This window comes from Astatotilapia calliptera, chromosome 23, assembly GCF_964374335.1.
Source record: "Astatotilapia calliptera chromosome 23, fAstCal68.1, whole genome shotgun sequence".
In the NCBI taxonomy this organism is placed as follows: Eukaryota; Metazoa; Chordata; class Actinopteri; order Cichliformes; family Cichlidae; genus Astatotilapia; species Astatotilapia calliptera.
The window spans coordinates 45,624,679-45,652,186 of NC_137443.1; the positions used below are offsets into that span (position 1 = coordinate 45,624,679).

The following is a 27,508-nucleotide window of genomic DNA, read 5'->3' on the forward strand; positions in this document are numbered from 1 at the left end:
TGCAACACTGAAAGAACATCATCCATAAATATTGAGTAAGAACTGGACTCTCATACAGCGAGACTCAAATGCCTTTAAACATCAGCTTATCCTGCTGATCCAAGTCCAACACTGAGTTTGTAAAAACATGTTTGTCAATCATTTTGTTTGGTTTCTGAGGAAAATGATTCAATAACTTGCTGCTAATACACAACATTTCATCATATTTCCTCATAACCCTCTTTTGTCTGACCATTTGATCCCATTTGAATTTGCAATAAAGGATCCACAGAGTTTGGTGACAATAATGACAGTAGATGTTTGTGTGAAAGTGCTGGAAGCAAATGAGTGTGTGATGTTCTTTCAGTGTTGCACTTTGTAGACGCTCCCTGAGCACTGGTCTCACAGCCAGCTGCACATAGAGACCAGTGTTGTTAGTCCAGGTCAGAAGATGACTTGTTGGAATGAAAATGAGCTTGTAGTTTGTCTGCTTTAATAATGTGACTGGAAAAAGGTGTTGGACTTCAAATATGTCCATTTCTGTCACACTTCACCTTTAAAAGTGAAGCCATGTGGTTCCTGGAAGGAAAAACACGACTTTTTCAAGTCTTTGTCCTGTTTTTATGAGACATGTACGACTTTAATGTTCTTTTTTTTTTAACTCAATTTTTATTATAATTTACAACATTGCAACTTGTACTTGTCAATGTTCACAAGTAGGACAGTTACAGGAACTGCAATGCAGAAATCTAGATTAAAATAAGAACTGCAATTAGGAAGCACAAAACAAAACCCAAGCAAGCAAACAAACAAACAGACAACAACATAACAAAAAGAAAACAAAACAAAAACTTTATGTAATATTAAATAACTTGTGACAAACTTAGCCGTAAATGGACAAAACGAAACAGACCTATGCTAAATTATTGAAACAGTAAAGCATGTATGGGTCGCCAACGCTCAGTAAACAATTCTCTCTGAATCCGCAGAGCAGATGTTATTTCCTCCATCTGGTAAATTTCTCTTGCTTTATCAATCCACATATTATATGAAGGTGGGTCAAGATTCAGCCATTTAATAGTGATACACTTTAGTGCTGCTGTAAGCAAGATTCTTAAGAGATACGTTTTATTGTTTCCCGCAAAACCCTTTGGTAAGACTCCTAAAATGACTAACTGTTGGTCTTTTGTTAATGGTTGTTGGAAAACTGTACTGAGAACTTTAAATATGTCATTCCAAAGTGAGCAGATTTTTGGGCATGACCAGAATATATGTGAGTGGGTTCCTAAAGAAGTACCACAATTTCACCAGCAGGTGTCAGGATTTGTAGGCTTCATTTTGGCCATTATCTCTGGGGTTCTAAAATATCTCATGACCACCTTCCATTTAAATTCTCTCCACAGCCCAGAATTAGTCACCAGATGGGCTTCACCGAACACCTCTTCCCAGGTATCCTCTGAGATTTGAGTGCCAGTCTCAGCTTCCCACCTTGCCTTAATATCCAAAGTTGCATTTGTATTGAAACTCATAAATGCGTTATAAAAATGACTGATTAATTTTGGGGAGGAATTACTTTGAAATGTTTTTAGAAATATTTCCTCAATGGGTGAGGGCTCCAAAACTTGCCTCCATTCTTTATGTTTTGTCAAAAAGCTTCTTAGCTGCAGAAATTTAAAAAAGTCAAAAGAAGGAAGCCGAAACTGACCTCAACTGTTCAAATGAGCTCAGGTGCCCATTCCTCACAACATGACACAGTTTATGAAGCCCGCTATTTGACCATGCTCTGAAGCCAGAGTCTTCCACAATAGGAGAAAAACCCTGCAGGGAGGAGAGGCTTGATAGAATTGAAATTTCTTTTGGAAGACCAAATGATTGTTTGATTCTACGCCAAATCTTTAGTGTGACCCTCGTCCGTTCCCCCATATGCACATTTTTAATTGAAATGTTAGAACAAAGCAGGGATTCCAATGATCTTTCGCACATTGTCTTCTCAATGTTTAGCCACTGAGTTTCAGACAAATCCCGCACCCATACAGTCAGGGGTCTCATCTGAGCTGCCCAGAAATAATTTTTCAGGTTTGGAACAGCCAATCCCCCCTGCAGCTTTGACAGTTTTAATGTTTGGAACTTGATCATCCCTCATGTGTATTTAGTCTCTGTGTTTCATGTCTCTGTGTCGCGTCATCTGTGTTCCCACCCTCCATATTTTCATGCCCAGTCTTTTGTATTCTTAGCCATAGCTTTCCGTGTCTTCATGATTTATTATAGTATTAGTTCCCCAGTTTAGTTCTCTTCACTGTGATTCTGCCTTGTTTGATGTCTTCAGCCGAAATAAAGGCTCGCTTTTCGCTCAAAACTCAGTTCCATGTCTGCGCCAGTGTCTGCGCCTGAGTCCTCCACACACTCTCCATACGGTCAGCTACTGCGACCGTGACACTAAACTACATGCTGTGTGCAGCCACTCTCCTGAGCCTGTATTATATACACAGCGGTTACAATGACAAACTGAATACAATCTCATATCTACAAAACAGGCTGAGTCAAAGTTGCAGCTACGCTTATGAACATGGAGAAAAAACAGGCGAGTTATCAGCTCACCAGCTACGACTAAGAACAGCTAACCAACTATCCTTGAGATCTACAATGATTTCAATAAGGTGTTTGATATTCCCTCCTTGGGAGAAGATGCGATCGCTAGTCTGGAGGAACCTGTCTCTAATGTTGAAATTGAAACGGCCGTACGGAGCATGCAGTCTGGAAAATCTGCTGCCCCGACGGGTATCCATCTGATTTTTTCATAAAGTTTTCTGACCGACTGAATTCACTGTTAAAATCAACTTTTGAAGAATCCTTCCTCTCACAGTCGTTGCCTCCAACAATGCATCAAGCAGTGATGTGTTTAATTGTAAAACAGGAAAAAGACCATTTAGATTGTCGTTCATGTCGTTTAATATCTTTGTTCAACACAGACACCAAGATCCTGGCTCAAGTGTTGGCCCGTCGCTTACACAAGTATTTATCCTCCATTATTTCACCAGACGGGCTTTATTAGGCACTCTTTTTTGAACATTAGAGCTCTATTAAATATCATTTATACCCATGTTAAAGGTGATACATTGGAAACTGTAATTTGGCTTGACGCAGAAAAGGCGTTGGATCGGGTGAGATGGGATTTTTTTTTATACGCTTAAAAAATGTGTCTTTAATTTTGTATCCTGGATAAAAGTATTGTATTGCTCCCCTCTAACAGCCGTCCAGACTAACAATAATCTGCCCCCCAGGACAGGGATGCCCTCTGTCTCCTTTTTGCCATTGAACCGCTAGCTGTTGCTCTGAGACAATGTGTTGGTGTTGAGGGAAAACATGGAGGGGGTATCGAACATGAAGTCTCTCTTTATGCCGACGACATGATTTTATTTATTTCCAACCCATCGAACAGCCTCCACAAACTTTTGGATAGACTTACAATAATAATAATAATAATACGTTTTATTTATAGGCGCCTTTAAGAGCCTCAAGGTCACCTTAATGCATACTTAAGGAATTTGGGACAATTTCTGGATATAAAGTGAATTTTGGGAAGAGCGAGGCAAAGTCTATCTGTACGACAACTGGGGAGTTTTGTGTATTTTAGCCCCTTTTAAACCCAGCTATAACAAGTTTAAGTACTCGGGCATCTGGGTGACAAGAAAACCACAAAGACTTGTATAAAACTATCTTCCTTTATTGTCGAAGCTTAAAGAGGATTTTGGAAAATGTGAGTTTTGCCTCTTTATATTTATGGTGGGAATGCAGAACAAGGAGCAAAGATGAATGTGATGCTGAATCAGCAGAAGACTTGGACTCATTTGATTCCAGCTTTGATATCATCGATTTCAATATGTCCATTTCTGTCACACTTCACCTTTAAAAGTGAAGCCATGTGGTTCCTGGAAGGAAAAACACGACTTTTTCAAGTCTTTGTCCTGTTTTTATGAGAAATGTACGACTTTAATGTGAAACATTCAGAGTTTTTTCTCTTGTTGTGTTTGTTTGAAGCTGCTTCCTGTTGGCTTCAGCTGTTTGGAGTTTCCATTTTCTAAACTTCTACATTCTGAACCTTCTTCAGCTCTGAACAGATGATGAAACACTGAATGATTTCAAGCACTTTGTCTAATAAACTTACATCTTTCATTCTTTATACAGATTGAAGAGCTGTGATTTGTCAGAGATCAGCTGTGATTATCTGGCAGCAGCACTGAAGTCCAACCCCTCCCATCTGAGAGAGCTGAACCTGAGTAATGACTTCTTGTCTTTGAATAAGAACAAGCTGCAGGATCCAGGAGTGAAGCATCTGTGTGGTTTCCTGGAGAGTCCAGGATGTAAACTTGAAACTCTGAGGTCAGTCAGCATGTTTTAGTTGTGCTGAGATGAATATGATGTGAAAGTTGTGCTGACACTAAACTGCAGACATCAGGCTGATATTATACTGATCCACACTGAGGATCTTCATGGTAAAGTCTGTTTTCTTCTTCTCTGGTTTAGTCCATTGACTGCAGCAGAACAATGTTCACATTTCAAACAGTGATACTCAACGTATGGCCCGCGGCCCACACGCGGCCTGCCCACCTTTCCTGATTCAGAGAGAGGGGACCCTGATTAACTGTGTAGCTTCTTCCTCACAGTTCTAAGTATCAGACACAACAATGAATAATCCACAGCTGACTGTCTTTAGAGGGTCAAAGGTCACGGCACACAGCAGACAGTCAGAAATATTCTAACTCTGATCATTTATCAGTTGTGACACTGTGAGACTTGATCAGAGGTGTGATCATCACAGCAGAGGCCTTTGTGTCAAAGTCACTGAGGATCAAACAGAAACACATGAAGCAGATTTTCCTCTTCTGGCTTTTTATAGCAGATAACCTTCAAAATATTCTGCAGTCGATCAAAAACTGAAGCAAACCATGAAGCAACATGTGAACATGAGCTGATGCTGCTGAAGTGAAGCAAAGTTACAGAGGTTTGATTACAGACACAGCTGAGAGTTTGTAATCTGTCATCATTTTAAAAAGTTTCCATGGAACAGCAGAAATGAGGCTTTACTGTCAGAGGCCGACAGCACTGAACACAACAGCAGACTGGTGGCTAATAAACAGTGAATGATGCAGAAACAGATGTTTGAAGCTGTTCTTGGAGTACACTGAGAGAGAGAGAGCTGTGCAGGCAGGAACAGCCAAAGTCAGAGAGAATTCATGAGCATATTGATCAAACGTGAAGCAGAGTTTGGATCTTCTTTTGCTGCTGCTTCACTCAGTTTTGGTTGGAGACAGATGAAACCTGCAGCTTCAGGATCTGTGAGCTGTCCACTTTCAGCCCCGACGGCGTGTCCGTGTACGTGCCGTCGAGTGAACGATCCACGCTCTGTGTTTCCATCTTTGTGTGTTTAGCTGCTCTCATTTACTGTTTTAGCTGTTTGCTGCTTGTTGAAATAGTTTGTGAGCTTTAACCTGAGATTCTGGCAAAATACATTTATATTAAACATCGATTCAGGATTGAATGAATCAACATCGTTTTATTCAAATTAAAACCATTTAAATGGGAACATGAATTTTTTACAGCCGCCTCTAATGCTGGGTAATGTCAGCTGGTCCATGTGCAGCTGGCTGTGAGGCTCAGGGAGCGTCGACAAAGTGCAACACTGAAAGAACATCATCCATAAATATTGAGTAAGAACTGGACTCTCATACAGCGAGACTCAAATGCCTTTAAACATCAGCTTATCCTGCTGATCCAAGTCCAACACTGAGTTTGTAAAAACATGTTTGTCAATCATTTTGTTTGGTTTCTGAGGAAAATGATTCAATAAGTTGCTGCTAATACACAACATTTCATCATATTTCCTCATAACCCTCTTTTGTCTGACCATTTGATCCCATTTGAATTTGCAATAAAGGATCCACAGAGTTTGGTGACAATAATGACAGTAGATGTTTGTGTGAAAGTGCTGGAAGCAAATGAGTGTGTGATGTTCTTTCAGTGTTGCACTTTGTAGACGCTCCCTGAGCACTGGTCTCACAGCCAGCTGCACATAGAGACCAGTGTTGTTAGTCCAGGTCAGAAGATGACTTGTTGGAATGAAAATGAGCTTGTAGTTTGTCTGCTTTAATAATGTGACTGGAAAAAGGTGTTGGACTTCAAATATGTCCATTTCTGTCACACTTCACCTTTAAAAGTGAAGCCATGTGGTTCCTGGAAGGAAAAACACGACTTTTTCAAGTCTTTGTCCTGTTTTTATGAGAAATGTACGACTTTAATGTGAAACATTCAGAGTTTTTTCTCTTGTTGTGTTTGTTTGAAGCTGCTTCCTGTTGGCTTCAGCTGTTTGGAGTTTCCATTTTCTAAACTTCTACATTCTGAACCTTCTTCAGCTCTGAACAGATGATGAAACACTGAATGATTTCAAGCACTTTGTCTAATAAACTTACATCTTTCATTCTTTATACAGATTGTGGAACTGTGGTTTGTCAGAGATCAGCTGTGATTATCTGGCAGCAGCACTGAAGTCCAACCCCTCCCATCTGAGAGAGCTGGACCTGAGAAACAACGACAAGCTGCAGGATCCAGGAGTGAAGCATCTGTGTGGTTTCCTGGAGAGTCCAGGATGTAAACTTGAAACTCTGAGGTCAGTCAGCATGTTTTAGTTGTGCTGAGATGAATATGATGTGAAGGTTGTGCTGACACTAAACTGCAGACATCAGGCTGATATTATACTGATCCACACTGAGGATCTTCATGGTAAAGTCTGTTTTCTTCTTCTCTGGTTTAGTCCATTGACTGCAGCAGAACAATGTTCACATTTCAAACCTTCAAAGAAGAAGAAAAATCCTCCACTGGAAAATTCACTGTGAAACTCTCAAACTCTTCATTGCACCTTAAAGTCTGTGTGACACTGAAATCCAAAGCAAAATGTGCGTTTGCTTTACAGACAGCAGTCCAACACAAACATACACACATCATCCAAAACACAGTCCAACATCCAAATCTCCTCCACTGCCAGCATGAATGATGGGAAAGAGAAGCAGGAACACTCTGACATTCAGGGTTAGAATGAGTTTCATCAAGCAGACTGTGAAGATCAAAGCTGCATTAGAAAGCTTACATGAATGAATGAGTGGACAGAAGTGGACAGAGATCATCTGAAGCACTTCAAAGGCTTTAAATCAGCACATTTCTCTTTATTCTTTATCAACTCTGTTAGTTTCTCTCAGTTTTCTGTGGAATGAAGCTAACAGCAGGCTAATAAGATGCTGACCAATAGGTTTCTATTAAAGGTTGTAATTTGTATATGAAAAAGTGCTTTGGCTCAGCAGGGATCAGCTGACAGGTAGAATACAGCTGCTGGATGGGATTAGCATGTCATAGCTATCTACCAAACTGCTAACTGGGGGATTTCAGGCCATCTATGGATCATTTTTGCTAACTGTTTATTCAGCTTAGGCTCACAGGGCTGCAGCCTGTGCCCTAGCTGTCATAGGGCAAGAGGCGTGGTCCACCTGCACAGGTGAGCAGTCCATCACAGGGCCAACAGAGAGACAGAGAAGCACTCCCTCACATCCACACCTACAGCCAATGTAGAAGCACCAATGAACCTAAGCAGCATTTCATTGGACTGTGGGAGAACATCCAACCTCCACAGAAAGGCCCAGCTGACCAACAAGCTTCAACCTACAACCTTCTTGCTCTAAGGCACTAGTGCTAACCACTTTTGCCCATTTCAGCCCAAATCCTGCATCTTCCTGTTTCTGACTCCAGGCCAGCTCCACTAACACTTTCTCATCAGACACTGCCACCTAGTGGAGGAAGTCTTAGTTCCATTTGAAGCTTCAGATTACAGTTAGTTCCTTTACAAAGAGGTGGAGGTGGTGGGGCCACAGCACCATCATCACTGAGTGCCATAGGACACTTAACCTTTGTTTCCATATGCTGGGAACTTCCTGTTGTTCCAAGGAGGACTGGAAAATGTGTGAAAATCTCCCAGTCACTTCCTCACAGCACACTTCAATCATTTCCCTCCCACAGCATCAGGACCAGGGCTTTTTCTCTCTTTGGTCCCACTAAGAGATTTCCACACAAACACCTCATCAGTGGGACTCTCAGAGCTACCAGCCCTTTGCTACAATCACAAAGCTCTTCATTGAAATCAATGATATCAAAGCTGGAATCAAATGAGTCCAAGTCTTCTGCTGATTCAGCATCACATTCATCTTTGCTCCTTGTTCTGCATCCCCACCATGGACTTCATTCCTTTCCAAGCCAGCCTTGAGTGTCCTTTATTCAGCTCATCCTCTGCTTTACTTTTACACCTGATTTTAGCTGCTTTATCTCTCTTTCAACAGGTTTCTGTGCCTCAATCTTTTTCTTCTCTCCCTCATAACAAGACAGCTTCTTCTGCCTGAGAACATGTTGGAGTGATTTACTAATCCAGGGCTGCTTATTGGGGAAAATACTTCCTGTTTCCAAAGTAATCCCCATTTTCCCCAGAAAGAAATGTCAGTAGAAATCGATGATCTAAGTGAGAACATGAGCCTTTAAAAAGTCCCAGTGGGTGCAGTCAAAGCAGTCCCTCAGTCCCAGTATAGAGTCTTTGGTCCAGACTGGAACAACTGTGTGCCCAGTTTGAGCTCTCTTCAGTGCTGTGACCTGACAGACCCAGAGGGGCCATCACATCACATTTAGAAGCTCCCCTGATGGAGCCACAACACATGTCCAATACTTAGTCTGTCTTGTTGGACCAACTGGAAGAAATGATTCAAGGACTTAGTCACAGAACAGAGATTCAAATCTCCAAAATCCAACTGGCTGCATCAGGACATATAGTCTGAAACTCTGCACAGTTTCCTGTTTGAAGCTGCTTCCTGTTGGCTTCAGCTGTTTGGAGTTTCCATTTTCTAAACTTCTACATTCTGAACCTTCTTCAGCTCTGAACAGATGATGAAACACTGAATGATTTCAAGCACTTTGTCTAATAAACTTACATCTTTCATTCTTTATACAGATTGTGGGGCTGTGGTTTGTCAAAGATCAGCTGTGATTATCTGGCAGCAGCACTGAAGTCCAACCCCTCCCATCTGAGATTGCTCAACCTGGACTTTAACAACCTGCAGGATCCAGATGTGAAGCAGCTGTCTGATCTTCAGCAGAGTCCAGACTACAGACTGGAGACTCTGAGGTCAGTAGAGTGATGGAGTGAGTGGGTGGTGCTGTCAGCAGTATTGTACTAAACACAGTCAGTATGAAACAAAGATCCAGTGTTTCCTGTAAAGCTGCAGCTTCTCAGTGAAGCTGTGAGAGGAGAACGGTGACAGGCTTCAGGATTGGACACAAACACTTCCTGTTTCTCACCTTTATGGTCACCATAGTAACGGCTGACACGCTCTGATCAAACACTGTCAACAGCCAATCAGCTCTCTGAACAAAGCAGCACGCAGACCAATGACTGCATTGATTTCCAAGTTTAAAGCAGTGAAGAACACAGTCTGTAGGTGAGGAAGAATTTAGTGAGAGCAGATGTTTGGATGGAATTCCTCCAGTTAACAGCTGGAACCGTCCATCTGGATTGTTGGGCTTGTTGTTGGGGTTCCTACAGAGCTCAGAGTGGACACACCAAGGTTCTTCTAATGAATGAAAGTCCAAACTCAAACTAGGAGGGAAAAACATTTTCAGCAACTTCAATAAAAATCCAAAGATTAGAAAAAGTGAAGCAACAATGAGTCCTAGTACAGTCCCAGCACTGACGTCCCTGCTGCTCTTTATACTGGATGTGCTGCATCACTGACTGACAGCTGATGAAGAGTCTCTGGAAACACTCGTTTATCTCCTCTGCTCTTCCTCCTTCTCTCTGCAGGTGGAGCTGATGATGGTAAACAGGACGGTGTGTGTGCTGAGAGAGGAGCAGCTGTGTCCTGATGATCCAGAGAGGTTGAAGCAGCAGCAGCTTGTGTGTAGAGACGCTCTGACTGGGCCATGTTACTGGGAGGTGGAGAGGAGAGCTTCATCCAGCAGTGACTGACAGAGGAATGAAGTGCAGATGACTGTCAGTGCTGCAGAGTGAACTGCTCTGAGAACAGCTCCACTGTCAGACACAATGTAGAGTCCAGCATCACCCCTGTGTGTCCCTCTGGATCTGACAGAGGATCATCAGTGTATCTGGACTGCTCTGCTGCTGCTCTGTCCTTCTACAGTCTCTGCACAGTCTCTGTCTCACTCTGGAAAGATTTTACAACTTGTTGTAATTACAGAACGTTAATATAATATTCAAACATGTGATCTTCTCTTTATTTCTGAATCTTTACCAAATAAAGAAAAACCAAACTAACAAACAGAAGCTGTCGTGTCCTTTTTCACCACATCTGTGAATCTTTTCTGTGTTTTTCCTCTTTTCCTCCTTCCTGCAGCTCCATCTTCATCATTCTGTGTCCAGTATATGTGAACACGTCCAAAGCATCTGAGCCTCATGTTACCCGTTTGTGTGAGTTACGCCTGTCGTTGTGTTGTGGTGTATAAATAAGGGGCAGGAGACAGCGCTGGATCTCTGAGTTCTTTACTCTCGATTTCTGCAACATCTGCAATATCTAGAAATGCAAACCTGTGAGCTGTGTGTGTTGTGCGTCTGCTCGGCCACCTCTCCTCCGGCCGTGCTGGAAGCAGCTGTGCGTTTGACAGTTTTATCGACTCGACAATAATCGAACAAATTAAATGTTCAAAAATATCAACTTAAGCACTTCAAAGTCAACAAAAAGCTTAAAACAATGAAATAATATTTCACTGACAAAACAACAGCTCATAAGAACGATACACAAAATAATACAGAAACAAACAAATAAAAGTTATTAACCAGGATCCATGTTTTTGTCACAAACACTGAATCAGCTGATTCACTCTTTATGTTTCTGAGTTTGTTTTGTGATTATAGTTCTGGTTTCTGTTTCTGTGTCTTCACTGTGTCCCACGTCTCCTTACTTTGGACTCTGTGTTATATTTCCTGTTTTACTTTGACAGTCCTGTGTTACTGTTTCCTGTCTCGTGTGTGTAATTGGTCCCAGCTGTGTTTCCCTCCTGTCTCCCGTTCCCTGATTACTAAACTGCGTCCACGCCGCCGGCGCTCCTCTCCACAGCTGGATTCCAGGATTTCAGAGCATCCAGCTGTGGTGAGTGATGGAGACACTTTCTCTGCTCCCTCAGTAATCAGGACAGTTTATTGAACATCAGAGGACATAAAGGACTGTTTTTCACCTGCCCGTTCTGAACCTGGACATTAAAGACTGCTGGCTTCAAGGACATTAATCCCAGTGTCAGCCAGCCAATAACAGCCTGTGTTTTTCAGCTCTTTAGGAGTCAGAAATGAGAAAGACACAGACTGCTAACCTCTCCCTGCAGGAAATAAGCTCCGCCTCTTCCTGTCCTGTATATGAGTGATTTGATTCTGACATGAGACACAATGAGTTTCCTGTTTATTGTGACTTAAAGCGAGCAGCAAAGACACTAAACTGTGTGTTTCCAGCTGAAGCTGCTTTTTGTGTTGCTCCCACAATCCTGTCTAAAACAGTCAGTGAGGAAAACTCAATGTGACTTCAGAGTGTCAGAGGTAAGCGACTCATGTTGTAAGTGACGTCAGACCCTGGAGATTTTGGCGGAAAATTAAAGCGAATGGTAGTTTAGAATTGAACAAATTCCTTTAAGCTTCAGTATTACCAAATACACTTATCAATAGTCTTCTAACTAACAATATTTGTCTAAATCATCTCCAACACCCTGGAGAACAACGGGGAGAGTTTAGAGGCTCTCCAAGATTACATTGATCAGTGCTTCCAGGATCTTGTGATGAAGAAGGCTCAGAGTGCAAAAACTTCATCAAAACCCACCTGAAGCTGCTGGAGGACACGGTGAAGAACATCGCCTTTGATAGAGTGCATCGCATCGGCCCCATGCGGGCTGCGACCGGGAGACCAAGTCCTACTGTGGCCAAGTTCGGCCACTTCAAACAAAAGGAACAGGTGAAAAGTCTCCGTGTCCATCGGTGTTTCTCCACGTCTCTCTGCCTTCTTCGTGTCATCTCTGTGTTTCCCTGCTGCCCTCATGTTTTCTGCTTTGTCTGTTAGTTCTTCCCAGTTTAGGTTGATGTTCGCTTCTTCCCTCACCTTTGTTATTTTCACTGTAAATAAATCTCCACTCGCATCTCCACCGCCGTCTGCATCTTGGTCCTCATTCACTCCACCACACGACTGCTGCCCCAGCCGTGACAACGTTTGATGTTTCCTCTACATTTACCTTTAAAAATTATTTACTTTGCCTTGTTTGGTATCATTTGGTATCAGATGGCCGACTTCTAAATGGTCACCATGGTTGAAGGAAACTGTTTCCAGGGCCTACTCCGTGGATCGGCTTCCTCCGAGGCGTGGACGTCTATCAGCAGAGAATGTACCTTCACCTATCAGCAGAGAATGTCCCTTAGTCTGTAACACAGTCAAATATATTCTCAAGTAATATTCAAGCATGCCATTCAGCGTGTTAGTACGAGCAGCTCGGGAGCAGCTTGGGAGAACAAGAAAACAGAGACTGCTTTAGATTGTCTTCCCAAAGTGACTCAACTTTATTCACAAGTACAACAGTTTATATAGAGGGTAAAATTCATGAGACAGCAGATTATCAGTTTAAACCAGTACAGACCAAGATAAGGCAGCGTCTTCCTGCCCTTGGGTGAAGAAGCATCCTTTGTGTAGTTTATTAGTTCAGCTACAATTGTGATTATCTCAGCGGCATATTTTCAAGGCACAAAACGAAGAGTTCTTACATTAGTGAAATCTGAAACAAACCATTTGGCCTTCAACAGGCGTCTAAAAGATTAAGAAACTAATGTAGCTGAGGGAGTGATCTCTGTGGTATTTCAACCTTGTACCAGCCTGTGATTCTCACACATCAATTCTTGGGTCAAAGAGAAAAATAACTAAAACAAAGGGGCCTTATTGAATGACAGAGTTTTCCTGCATAATGTCACTATAAAACAATATCCAGTAAATGCTACCATGGTACTAAAATACCTAACAGTTCCACTCTTTTTTTATTATTATTTTTTAAAAAAAATAATAACTCAAATAGAAAGGAAAAATCACAAATGTAATAACATAATATAAAAAGCAAATCATAAAATGTAATAGTTCACAACCTAATGTTCAATATACACATCAGGAACATCATTGGTAACATCTGGCACATCCTCAGGATCAATTTGTGCTAATTGCAAATACATTGAAGTAGCTGTACTAGTAGCTATATGGGTTATCATTGAAAATGTGGCTTGCAGAAATGTGAACAGGGTTGCACTTTACAATACGAAATAGTAAATAAAAATCCTAAGATTAATGCAGTAGATATGATTAATAACCTAAATATATAAAAAAGACAGTTCTTTAGTCGTCTCCTGGCCTGGTCCCAGGTTCGAGAGATGACAATGGGCATTTCATTTTCTCCATTATCAGGATGAAACGAGTCTATCTTTATTAGGTTAGACATTGTGTGGTACTCTAGGCTTTCTGTTCCTGCTGGATGTTCGAGTACCTTGTTGTTGTTCAGGCGGGGGATCAGAGGGCTTTCTGAGTCTTGGCTCTTTCAGGCGTTGTGTGTTAATCAGTGATTGTGTGTGTGTAGGTGGATTGGATCCGGGCGCTGGCTCGCCTGAGACGTCATCTATAGGTGTATTGAATCCGGGCGCTGGCTCGCCGGAGACGTCATCTACTTGATCCGACGCCTTAGGTGGTTTGGTGGGGCTGGTCTTAACCCTGCTGGCATGAATCCACTGAGGTTGTCCGTCTGTTAGGATGCTGGTTCTCGTCACTGCAAGTACAGTCTGGGGGCTGGAACACGCGGCCTCCCCGAGTGCCCTTGGTTTTAGCGACTTTACCAATACCGCATCTCCTGGTTTCCACGGATGGGTTGGATCTATGGAAGGGAGAGGCTGAGAGAGACAAACTTTCTGATAGTTATTATTCAGTGTTTCTACCAGGTTATGAACATAGTCAGACAATGCAGTGTCTATGTCCCCTTCCAATAGCGGTGCCCCTCTGGAGGCTGACCATGGTGTTGGAAACGGTCTTCCCATGATTATTTCAAATGGAGATAATTTGGTTGCTGCGGATGGAGTCATTCTAATCTCGCAGAGGATTTGAGGAAGTAGTTTGATCCAGGTCATTCCTGTTTCTATCATTGCTTTAGTCAGGCGGTTTTTTATGGTCCTATTCATTCTTTCTACAACTCCTGAACTCTGAGGATGGTATGGCACATGATATTTCCAGTCTATTGCTAGAGTTTTAGCACACTTTTGAATTACTTCTGATGTGAATGAAGGTCCTCTATCACTGTTAATTTGGTGAGGTATTCCAAATCTGGGTATTATTTCATTGCACAACTTTTGACAGACTACTTCTGCAGTTTCTTTTGATGTTGGGTAAGCTTCTACCCATTTACTAAATTGGTCCACTATTACCAGTAAGTACTTGATGCTTCCTTGTGCTGGCATGTGTGTAAAATCAATTTGTAATGTATGAAATGGGAAATCTGGTTGTGGTAAATGCTGATGTTTTGCTTTTGGTTTTCCTACATTAGTTCGTGCACATGTTAGACAGGTTGCTAATATGCGTTTTACTGCGTGTGATGTTTTCTCGATTACAAATCTTGATTTTATTGCTCCTATTACCCCTCTTTGTCCGACATGACTCACACCGTGAAAATGGCGGACAAGGATTGGCAGTAGTGAAGATGGGAGGGCAATCAAACCCTCAAGGTTTTTGTATAAGCCGTCTCTGTTATCTAAGGTACAATCATTACTTTCCCAGTAAGTGTAATCTAAGGCAGAGGCTTGCTCTTGTATGAATTTTAGGTCAACATTTGTTTCTAAATAGTCTGGGAGCGTGACAAGTGGCAGCTGTAAAGGCAAAGATAATACTTCCCTTCTGGGTGGTTGCTGTGAGGCAGCAGCTGCTTTCGCGGTTACGTCTGCAAGAGCATTTCCCACTGCTTCGTCTGTGTCAGCCGTGCTGTGCCCCTTCGTTTTAACAACTGCAATTGCCGATGGCAGCTGTATAGCCTGCAAAAGTCTTTGAACAAGATCAGAATTAGCGATCGATTTTCCATCAGCAGATCTAAATCCTCTTTGTCTCCACAATGTGCCAAAGTCATGCACCACACCGAATGCATAACGGCTATCAGTGTAAATTGTTACCCGCTTATCCACATGTAACTCACAGGCGCGTATTAAAGCCATGAGCTCTGCTTTTTGTGCTGAGTGAAATGGTAATGAGTGAGCCTCTAGTATGATGTCAGGCAATGTCACCACCGAATAGCCACAAAGAAATAAGTTGTCATTTGGTTTTGAACAGGACCCGTCCACATAAACAATGACTGAGTCTGGGATTGGTGTCTGCTCTAAGTCTGGGCGTGGTGCTGTGGATTCCTGTATACGTGTCATACAATCATGATCGTCAGGGTCGTCTGAACCATCCTGTCGGTCAGAGGAACACAGCATACGAATGAGTAAGTGTGCTGGCGAATTGGGTGTGCTGCTTGCTTTTATAGTGAGATTTGCTGTTGAAGTCAGTGTAGCTTCATAACCTGAGCGACGTTGTGCGGTCATGTGTTGTGTAGTTATGTTTGCTAGAATGGTCGTGACCTGGTGATTGGTGTGTAGAATAGTGTCATGTGAGAGTGTGAGCTTCTCGCAGTCCCTTATCATGATAGAGCAAGCTGCTACTGCTCTCAGGCAGGCCGGCATCCCCTGAACTACTGCTGGCAGCACCTTTGAGTAGAAGGCTACTGGACGGTAGCCACAGCCATGCTCTTGGGCCAATACACCTGCACAGGTTGTGCCGTTCTCTGTGACGTACAGGTGGAACGGTAAGTGGTAGTCAGGCAGACCCAAACAAGGGGCGGAGGTCAGCGCTCCCTGTAATGCATTGAAAGAGGCAGTCATTTCTGTGGACCACAGTATTCGAGGAGGCTTGTCTTTTTTGCAGCATTCACGCAGAATGTGGTCATGAAAAGAACAGTCTGGTATCCACTGTCTGCAATAGTTCACCATGCCTAGGAAAGACAGCATTTCTTTCTGTGTAGTGGGCTTAGGGACAGAGGTCACAGCTTTGACCCTGTCTGTAGTCATAGAACGTTGTCCGTGAGACAGTGTAAATCCCAAATATTGAACAGAAGTCTGACAGTACTGCATTTTCTTTGCTGATGCTTTGTGGCCAGTCTGTTGGAGGTGCTGGAGTAGCATGTGTGTAGCAGTTTGACATAGTTTTTCACTTTCAGCACAGAGGAGGAGATCATCTACATACTGGATCAGAGTACAGCCCTCTGGAGGAGTGAAGCCGTCCAGGGTAGCACGTACTACCATTGAGAAAGCCGCAGGGCTGTCTACCATGCCTTGGGGTAAGCGAGTCCATGTGTACTGCTTATCTCTATGTGTAAATGCAAATATCGGCTGTGTGTCCTCATGCACAGGTACTGAGAAAAAGGCGGAGCACAAATCCACCACAGTAAAATGTGTAGCTGTTGCTGGAATAGATGTCAGTATGCTGGGGACATCTGGGACAATAGGTGGCAGAGGCATAATGACTGCATTAACTTGCCTTAAGTCTTGTGTGAAACGCCATACGCCAGGTTTGTTAGGCTTTGGCACAGGATTGACAGGAGTGTTATATGGAGATACTGTGGGCGTTATTACTCCAGCTGTCAATAAATCTCCTATGATGATGTCTAAGGCTGCGGCTTTTTCAGCGGAAATGGGATATTGCTTGACATATACCGGCTTGTTGTTTTTCAGCTGAGCATGATAAGGTGTACAGTCAATAAATCCTACATCATTCTCACCTCTTGACCATAATGTCATGTTTTGATATTCAGCTGGCAATGTGACAGCAGAGATAGTACAGTGTATGGGGTAGGTTAGATCTATGTGTTGACATGGTGCAGTGATGTCATAGCCTATGTCTGAGTTATGTGACAAAACCACTGTTTGGCCTTCACTGGTGTGAGCAGTTATCATGTTGTTGAACAGTGTGAGAGAAACAAATATGTGGCTTCCAGGCATGGGGCTACCTGGTAACGGTGTTTGCACATGTTTTTGACACAGAGTGTGACGTGGGATACCAGTCAGATGGATATTGAGTTCATTCTCCGCTGAGGCGTCCAGCTGACACAGAGGCTGTTCCTTCTCCATGGTGTCGGTGCATAGGGCAGAGAAAACATAGCTGTTATCAGTATCTGCAAACATTTCACCCTTTGTGTTAAATGAAATACACAAGTTCATTTTTGCCATTAAATCTCTGCCTAATAGATTCACAGGCGAGTTTGGAATAATTATGAATGGATGATATGTAATTTCGTCTGGTTTTGGGCCCCAGCGTGTTTTTAGAGAATGAGTTTTGGGGCATTGCACTAGAGTTCCGTTTATTCCCATGGTGTTGATGCACACAGAGGAAACAGGCCCACTATAGAATTTTCCAGACAGTGAACTTTTAGTGGCTCCACTGTCAACTAAAAAAGAATAAATCTTTTCACCTATTTCTATATCTAACATGGGCAAGCTTTCTGTGTTACGGGACAATTGCAAATGCAGCATCGTGTGTAGTGCTTCACACTGTCCCTCATCTTCACCTGGGCCTCCCTATGGTTGGTCCAGTCTTTCGTTATCATATGGGTGGGGATTAAAATGTGGATTATAAGGTTGCTGCCTAAGTGCAAAGGGGCCATTATTTTGATGTGATTCCTGTCTGCGTTGCCAGTTACCTTGTCTGTAAGAGCTCTGCTGACGCCTAGTGGCAGGAGCTGGTCCTGTGTTTTGTGGTTGAGACCTACGTGCTGCTGATTTGCATCCCCTCCTCCAGTGTCCTATTTTTCCACAATAAAAACATACGTCTCCACTCCTATCTCTCCTTCTGAAATTTCCCTGCTGCGCTTGTTGAGGGGGCGGGGCCCCTGCATACATCATTTTTTCACTTTCCTCTGAGCCTTCAACATCAAAATTCAACATCATCTTAACACTTTTAGCCTTCGTGCTGTTGGGGAAAAGATCTGCACCAGCTTTTGTTTTGACAAGTGTGATAAAGTTCTTTATTTTCATGTCATAGAGATTATCAGTGGCAGTCAGCTTCAATAGTTGTGAACATTCTGGATGAATATTGTTTAAGAATGTTGTTATGAAAATCTGATCATTTCCTCCTTCAGGCATGCATGCCTCATTAGTCCAGCAGTGTGTGAAACGTTTCATAAACACTAGAATGGATTCATCTGGCTTTTGCTTACACATGGTTACTGCATTTAAATCAATTTTATCTCTAGACATTGTGAGCAGGAATCTCTTTAGATTTTGAAAAAAGGCTGTGATTTTGTCATCATTTATCCACAAAAACGAGGAGGTGTTGGCTGCTTGGTCATTTTTAGGGTCTAGTTCCTCTACTTCTTCAATAAGCTGAGATTCAGTCACACCTGGGATTCGTTGACATAATATATATCTATAGTCAGGCCCACCCAAGTGGTGGTATCTGGTACTTCTCTGTAATGCAGAAACAAAGGCTGTAGGATTTTGTAGAGGATCGGGAAGTTCTTTAATGGTTGCTGCTAACTCTGAAATTTTAGGGGGTTGAATGCAACACATGTCCCCTATTATCATGAACGGGAGGGAGGTGCTGACGTCATTAAATTGTGATCCCTGCTTTTCTTTATAACGGGTGTTTTTGTGGGGGCCCTCTTGAGTTTTTTCCTCTTTTTTCTGCTTTAAGTAGTTCCTTATTAAATTTCTGGTGTTAGTTATTGCTTTTGGCACAGTCAAACCATTCGCTACTCTAGTGTGGCGCTGAACATGATTATCTATGACAGAAACGGCTTCCTGCAGTTCAGCTTCCGTACGTTCAGTTAAAGGATCTTTCATGATTTCCTCACACTCTGTCATTAACTGTTTTGTTTGCTTTTTATGTTCCTGTAACTCTCTTTCTCGTTCAGTGTATTCTCGTTCCTGTCTTTGATCTAGGTTAAACCAGTCATCTTCTTCTGATTTAGGTGTCATTTCAGTGCCTTCCTCACTCCTTTGGGATTCTGCTGTTAAATCAGGATATACGCGCTGATGACGTGCAGCCGCCGCAGCAGCTATTAATTCTGTTTTTTCATCATAAGGCGGCGGAGCCGTAGGTTGAACGGATGGGCATATAAGGCTAGTTTTTTCTGCAGTGGATTTACTAGAGCCTACACTGGCTTGATTTAAAGCATTTACGTCTGCTCGGGTCCTTTTTTCCATAGTGGTAGCATGCGATTGGTCACATCACGACATTCTATCATATATTTTTTACAGGACTTTTTAATCAGCCTACTTTTCTTATCACAAATAGTATTTAACATTTCTACTGACCTGTTTTCTGGCGATAATCGCTCGGGATAGGGCTCCGGAAATACATTAGGATGCATTAAAGTTATAGTTCTTAAGTTCGAGACGAAATCAGTCACGTAAGCACTTCCGCATGTTCTGGATACGTAATCATGGAAGTCTTCATTGATTCGCGAGCGTGGGTTAAACGTAACCGGAAGTGGGAGTCGTACTGAGCCGCTATTTGTGATTTTATATTTTATTTTTTTCGGTTTTACAGTTAATTTTGATTTTTTATCGGACCCGTCTAAGGTCTTTGAATTATTCTGACCCATGGTCAGTGATTTCCAGAGGGGTTTAGACGCTTTGAAGGATTTAAGTTAGTTTTTATTTTTGCTGTGGCACACCTGAGGTTACTTGATTTTTTGCTAGCAATTTTATGTTTTTAGTGAGCAACTTCTCACTTTTTAACGAGCAACTTCTCGTTTTATGACCCCAGGCAACTTCCTGTGTCCTTTCTGCTGGTGAGCAACTTCTTAGTTTATGACAGCAGGCAACTTCCTGTGTCCTTTCTGCTTTTATTTACAAAACAACAGGCAACTTCCTGTGTTTCTATGTGGGCCACTAAATAAGGCTCCTCAGTGTATCCCACTTGTTACTATGTGGGCCACTGAAGAAGGCCTCGTCAGCGTATCCCGTTTCTATGTGGATCACTGAGAAAGGCATAACACAGTCTTATAAAATAAAAAGACAAGTGCCTACCTTCGTCAGGATCCCACTTCTGACACCAAAATTGAAGGAAACTGTTTCCAGGGCCTACTCCGTGGATCGGCTTCCTCCGAGGCGTGGACGTCTATCAGCAGAGAATGTACCTTCACCTATCAGCAGAGAATGTCCCTTAGTCTGTAACACAGTCAAATATATTCTCAAGTAATATTCAAGCATGCCATTCAGCGTGTTAGTACGAGCAGCTCGGGAGCAGCTTGGGAGAACAAGAAAACAGAGACTGCTTTAGATTGTCTTCCCAAAGTGACTCAACTTTATTCACAAGTACAACAGTTTATATAGAGGGTAAAATTCATGAGACAGCAGATTATCAGTTTAAACCAGTACAGACCAAGATAAGGCAGCGTCTTCCTGCCCTTGGGTGAAGAAGCATCCTTTGTGTAGTTTATTAGTTCAGCTACAATTGTGATTATCTCAGCGGCATATTTTCAAGGCACAAAACGAAGAGTTCTTACATTAGTGAAATCTGAAACAAACCATTTGGCCTTCAACAGGCGTCTAAAAGATTAAGAAACTAATGTAGCTGAGGGAGTGATCTCTGTGGTATTTCAACCTTGTACCAGCCTGTGATTCTCACACATCAATTCTTGGGTCAAAGAGAAAAATAACTAAAACAAAGGGGCCTTATTGAATGACAGAGTTTTCCTGCATAATGTCACTATAAAACAATATCCAGTAAATGCTACCATGGTACTAAAATACCTAACAATGGTCACCACCGAACTTGAGGAGTTTGCCCCCTCACATATACTAATGTGCCACAAACAGGACTTTAACATCACCAACCATTCCCATGTTATTACAGTGTATCCATATAACTGGCCCACCCTGTACAGTTATGCTTTCATGTTGACATACTGTATTAACACAATTCAGGGAGGATTCTAGGATCAGAGCTTCGGGGGGCTGAGCACCCAGAGAGCTGCCCAGCCAGCCAAGATACACTTTACTCGTCACAATGAGACTTCTTCCCCGTCTCTGTCCCTGCATCCTCCCTGTCCTCATCGTCTGTTGTCTTCGCCTCCTTTATCAGTCATCATAATTTTACCATCTCTGTGCAAGTCTGCAAATTTCTTTATTAAATCAAAAGATTCTTAAATCCATCAAGTCTCTCTGTGCCTGGGTCCTCGTCACAAAACATGCCATCACTGTTTTGTACTTTTTAACAATTTAATCCCACATTTGTGAAAGAAAAGCAAAACACTTTTTTGAAAAGTCTGTAACAAAACCATCAATTCTGATCAAGGTTATTTAAATGCTGCCAAAGAAGAATGGATTGGAATAAAAAAAATACATATCCTAACCTTAATTACTGGAGGAGAATAATGAATGATGCTCATAGTGAGTAAGAAGTAAACTGAGTGCATATTTTGGACAGAGATTCACTTTTAATGTGTTTGTATAATATAATACAGATACATAAAAACACTCCTGAAACAGAATAAATTATTACAAATAAATTATTACAAAATATTAAAAAATATTATGGATACTTTTGTTGTTAAAATGTTACCTCTCAACCAAGTTCTGCCTTTTATATTTTTAGTAGTGTGTCACACAAACAGGAAATATTGTCAAAAAAAAGTAAGTAAGTGCTGAAGCACCCCAAAAATGAACCAAAGCACCCCAAAAATGAACCAAAGCACCCCAAAAATGGGCTAAAATCGCCCCTGTTAACAAATAATAGCCCAACAGTAACTTTTATGCTTACTGTAGCTGTTAGCTAAAAACACTAATTTAGCTTAGTTTGCCCTGAATTAAGCTTTGACAGACATGATCGACTGTTTCCAGTAGAATTCCTCGTTGTCATCTTGTTCCCTCTCAGAGCCCCGTATGCTTGCAGAGACCCCTACAGTAGGGAAATGTGCCAAAGAACGTCCAAAACATTGCATTTTAGGTTTATTTATGCCTTACACACAATCCCAACTCTTTAGCTAACTTAACAACTTTGGCTAAAGTCTATAGTTAGTCTTACTCGTTTGTACAACATTTCTGGATCGCCACTGTTTGAAATGATATGACATATGACTCTCACTGAAACAGCAAACTTTGTAGAAAACACAACACTTCTGATTCTCCTGTCGCGAGTAGACCCCCCGGCCAGGAAAGCTGACCCCTCCACCGGGCGAGATCACAACAAGTGGGCACGCCTGCTGTCAGCTGTGTTTAGATGGCTTCACTTACTCGCCTGCAGTGACTCTGATGGATCCAGGATGGTCGTTCCGCAATTTTGCAAGCGGTCGGTGTAGTGAGGAGGACTTGGTATGGCCCCTCCCACCTGGGTGTGCTCCAGTTTTTCCTTTGGAGCACCTTGATCAGAACCCAGTCACCGGGCTGTGATCTGCAAGACACTTGATAGACATCATTACATTCTTCGTCATTTACAATCATCTCTTTATTTTCCTACAACTTAGACATACATTTTGCTACTGAAATTGTATCTGCCTTTTTCACTGGGTAGATTTCTGGCCACTTTGAGAATACATCTATAACCAATAGGGTGTATTTTTACCCTTGGCATTCATTTAGCTCAATAAAGTCCATATGGATTGTGTGGTCTCAGGTTTCCCTGAGCATTATATTTTTGACACGTCATGCACGTTCTGACAAATTGTTTTGCTGAGGTTTCAAAATTTACAGTGTAGAATTTACAGTGTAGAATTTACAGTGTAGAAATGAGAGTTGACAATACTGGTCAGTCCCCCCGTTGACAAATGCGTACAGCCATGAGTCACTAATGCCGCCATTTTGTGGAGCGATTTTGGCAGCACTGGCTTGCCATAACACATCATTAAGTCGTTTGTCAGAACTGCACCGTGTGTTAGCCATTTTGCCTGCTCTGCTGTGCTTGCTGCTTTTTGTTCATTTTTCAACACATCCAGTGGAATCTGATGTGTGTTTACTGCCATCAATGTGATGTTTGCCTGTTGTGCCGCCTATTTTGCTGCTCTGTCAGCAAAATTGTTGCCTGTAGTAATGAAAGAGTCAGTAGGCGTTGTAAGAGGTTGGCATGCTGGTTTGCCAGTTGGTGTAATCATTCCTCTGTTATGCCAAATTTTTTGCAAAATGATGCACAGCAGAGAAAACATACATATCTCTTGATATATTTTTCGTCAACAAATTATCTTTTAGAATTTTATTGACTGACATCTTTTTGCCCACGACTGAGACGGTTGGTCAGACCTAGAGTCTTTCTTTGGGTGTGTTACAGCAGCTTCTGCTCTAAAAGAAACAAATAAATAAAAAGAAAAGAAAATGTGGAACATGCTCATCAGCTTAGCAGTGTCTACATATTTAATTCAGCTTCTCAATCCTGTAGTTTTAGCTGTTGTCTACAGGGTTTTGCTTATTGGTTGTTATTATAGGTGTGCTCTATCTCAGCAATGTGTCATTCTAGGATGATAGGTTTCAAGCTGGTCAAGTGCCTCTATGCACTTCATTAGTTTAGTTATTCTCCGTATTGTCTTCATCTCACATGTCATTACACTGAGTTTCAGCAAACCTTAAGCTTGATGCAGACTACTGCTTAACAATTATTCACCTCACATCATAACCGATTAAGGTGCCTCTTCATATTAATATTATGTCATTGTTAATATTATCCTCTTTGTCTTATATGACAGCAATAGCATATTATAATATTTTATCAGTGTGTACCACTATACTACTCCTGAGCCAATTTGTTAGTTAGGATCATCTTATTCAGCAAACAGATAATTTAGAATTCATCCAATCTGCGGTCACATTTGTTCTCGCTGTTGCATGGCGGACCAGGCAGTTCTATTATAATATATTATTCATATTTTATTTTGTATCCATCAAGGGCTTCAGATGACCTGCAGAATCATCCTTTTCCCAAGGTGGAGACAGTTACCTTTTCACACACTGTCCTTGGCTGAACAGTGACACAGCCTTAATATACCTTATTTATTTTATTAAAATATTTTCGTGTGAATTATTTGCTTTATATTCATTTTATACATGCTGGGCATGGTCATCATGCCAACTGTGTTTCATTGTTAATATCACTTTACAGGTTGTTATCCTTGCTATTATTAATTTCAAATACTTAATTTTCCCTTTGTTCATCTTTATTTCGTACTTTTTATATTTATATCTACTCAGTGGGGTCTGTTTTCAACCCTTTTAAACTACTTCAAACTACTGTGATCTCTAGTTTTCACTTAATAAGGGATTATTAAGTTCTTCCTGATATGGGTGGTGCTGCAGATGCGGCTGCAGGAGTGAGTGATGGTTTACTAAAAGGATTGTGGGGACTGCACAGTGTCTCGTCTTCTGGTTTTACTAAACTGGCAGTTGAGTTCTGGTCTTCTGACTGTTTATATTTTGTTTTCTTAAATCTCTCAGTTTACAGACACTGTTTTTGTCCGGCGTCTGGACTTTTCTTTTCTCACCACTGCTCGTCAGCAGGAGTGAGTTTTAATTTCACTTGCTTGATTACCCATCTTATTTATGTATTTACTTATTTTTGTTTAAGTAATATATACACGATACAGCTGCTATCACCTTCGCTGGTATTAGAGACGAGAGTGGTTGCTCACACGCCCTTCTACTTTCGGACTATTACCAAAAGCGGTGTGAACTTTACGAGACGGAACTCGACCGTTCTCTCAACTCACCAGCACGTCAGTGAATAGCAGTAAAAGAAAAACACAGGAGCAGCTCAGTCTCTTATTGGACCGTGAAAATTCAGCTTGCTCCGTTAGTTACAACAATACACACATACATTCACATTCACACTTATTCGCGCGATCGGAACCCTTATAATAAGGGGAGCTGCCAGTCTTTCTGTAGACGAGCTACTTATTCCCTTGACCCAGCTGGGGGAGCTACTCAGAGCTCCAAACCTAACCCACAAGAGTGGGGAGCTTCCAGTCGACGAGCTCCAAGCTACCAGCCGACGAGCTACTTTAAACCCACAGAAGTGGGGAGCTTCCAGTCTCGACGAGCTACTTTCGCTATTTTAAATTCCCTGAATTTAAAATACGATTTTACGCAAGATTGTGTCAGTGTGTCTGTATCTACCTGGTCAGTGTCGCCGGGTCTGGTCCACCTCGATCGGGCCCCACCACCGTGGGTCGCTTTCTAAGAACGTTGGCCAAGACTCGAATTTAACGCCCTTGGTCTTTGACCACACACCTAGTGTGTGGGCTGTCGACAGACGAGCAACGTGGACTGGTCACGGAGATGGGACACGATGGAGGCGCTCCGGCTCCGAAGGACCAAGAAATGTTGGGGGAGAACTCTGTAAAAGACCCAGGAGAAATAAAGACACAATGAGACAAAGTTACTTTCTTTATCAAACGTGTACACGGGTGAGCTGCTAAGGACAACTCACACCATGCACAGTGGCTTGGTAATTTTTATAGGCACAGAGCACAGAGACAGTGAGAACAGGATAACAAATAATAAACAGATAAAATAAACAACTCCATATGTGGCGCTAGTCTCGTCAGCAGAGAGCTGGGAGAAGGCTGTGAGAGATACAACAATCTAAAACAATATGTCCCAAAACAGTATGTCTTTGCTGAGAAAGTCTAAAAAGATAATTCTAAACTAATCTAACCATAGACAAAAGGGCATGCTTGCACATTTAAAAGAAGGTAAAGAAACATAGAAACATTTTTCCTGTAACAATGACAATTGCAATAAATGCCATTAGTTCAGGGAGGTCCATGAACCAATGAACATGCTCCGTTTGCTGTGCATGTTGAATAGTCCATTCTTGAATGCTATGAAGCATGTCAAGAGTGATGAAACACAGGAAGCTCTGAAGGCGACTCGAGATACTTCTCCTGGCCTTAGCCGTTGGCTCTCCATCTGCAGCGTACGCTTCTATTGGGGTGAAAGGGAGACAGGTCCCCACCTGTTCTTCATGCCACACTGTGCCATCTTTCGCTGTCTCAGTCCCCAAACAAGCTCTCTTTTTAGGTGCAGAAGCAGTCTCCTCATCTGCAGTGTGAACAAATTCAAATTGTGAGCAATGGGAAGGTCAAACAAAATCACAAATGCATGCATAGATACTAATTATAATTCCAGTATCTCCTCCTCTGTATCAGAATAATGTCTGAAATATCTTACTTACTAACTACATCCACTTACTTGTTTGAAATGAAATAGGAAATAACATGAAATGAAACTAACCGGAAGACTGATCAGACAGCTCTGAGTCCGAATCCGGCTGAACTTCTAGGTCTTCTCCATCCGAGTCACAAGGGTCGACTTCCCTCAGGATCATTTCCAAGGCCTGCTGAGTGGTGAGTCTTCTCTGCATTTTCTTTCCTTGGAGAGGAGGTCCGTACACCACAGAATTCTTCAGGGCAATGAAGGATTAGGCTAAGTGCAGTGAGATTGTATCATATATATAGGGCTTGGCTTCCTGATCAATGGTCCACTACCAAAAGGAAGCCAAGCCCTGTGATCACACCTTGTTTTGTTGTAAAGGGTGACAGGGCTTGGCTTCCTTTTGGTAGTGGACCATTGATCAGTCGTCCATTGTGGCATCAATCAGACCACTGCTGTGGTGTTTTTAGCCCAGTCCAGTTTATTGTCAATGTGTACTCCAAGGTATTGTGGAGGACTATAAATACCTTGGAGTACACATTGACAATAAACTGGACTGGGCTAAAAACACCACAGCACTTTACAGGAAGGGCCAGAGTCGTCTCTATTTTTTGAGGCGACTGAGGTCCTTCAACATCTGCCAGAAAATGCTGAGGATTTTCTATGAGTCTGTTGTGGCCAGTGCGATCCTCTATGCTGTTGCATGCTGGGGGAGCAGGCTGAGGGTCGCACCTTGAGGAGCTGGACTCCCTCAAGGTGGTGTCGGAGAGGCGGATGCTGTCCAAGATAAAGACAATGTTGGATAACACCTCCCACCCACTCCATGACATGTTGGTCAGTCACAGGAGCTCGTTCAGTGAGAGACTGAGATTACCGAAAAGCACCACTGAACGACACAGGAAATCTTTCCTGCCTGTGGCCATCTCCCTGTACAACGCATCCACTTAACACACTGGTTACTGCTACAGCTACACATGTTTCTTTTCCAACTATTTATTTATAAGTGACTTATGTATGTATGTATGTATATATATGTATATATTGTACTATTCTTAGTTAGCGTATTGTCTGTCTTGTCTTAATGTTGGTTTAAAATGGAGCACTGTAACAAAAAATAATTTCCCCCAGGGATCAATAAAGTATTCTGATTCTGATTCTGATTGATTTCTCCCTAAGATGGCAAACTGAAACACTCCAAGTTGGTGACTTTTGGAGATTTATTTCCCTGGATGATTGAGAATGCATCAAGATGAAACACAAAAGGAAGTGCAC

At 42.1% G+C, this 27,508-nt stretch overlaps 1 protein-coding gene and 2 long non-coding RNA genes across 5 annotated transcripts in view; 1 reads left to right on the forward strand and 2 right to left on the reverse strand.

Moving 5' to 3' along the window:
• The window catches only part of LOC145423961 (NACHT, LRR and PYD domains-containing protein 12-like), a 943,237-nt gene that overhangs the window by 389,591 nt on the left and 526,138 nt on the right, over nucleotides 1-27,508 (forward strand). Inside the window, exons 8-9 of the mRNA XM_080296778.1 lie at nucleotides 4,165-4,359; nucleotides 6,467-6,643. Coding sequence (XP_080152904.1) covers nucleotides 4,165-4,359; nucleotides 6,467-6,643 — 372 coding nt within the window. The remainder of the gene's footprint in view (nucleotides 1-4,164; nucleotides 4,360-6,466; nucleotides 6,644-27,508) is intronic.
• On the reverse strand, nucleotides 12,587-20,856 carry LOC145423983 (uncharacterized). Of its 3 annotated transcripts, none has more exons than XR_013904919.1 (2): nucleotides 20,129-20,856; nucleotides 12,587-17,218 (listed from the first exon to the last, which is right to left on the reverse strand). It is a non-coding gene; the product is annotated as an uncharacterized LOC145423983 (long non-coding RNA). The 3 variants fall into 3 exon arrangements; XR_013904918.1 differs by having other exon boundaries at nucleotides 12,587-17,221; XR_013904921.1 differs by lacking the exon at nucleotides 20,129-20,856 and adding an exon at nucleotides 19,412-20,101.
• LOC145424039 (uncharacterized) lies at nucleotides 25,461-26,575 on the reverse strand. The gene is made up of 2 exons (XR_013904995.1): nucleotides 26,318-26,575; nucleotides 25,461-26,125 (listed from the first exon to the last, which is right to left on the reverse strand). It is a non-coding gene; the product is annotated as an uncharacterized LOC145424039 (long non-coding RNA).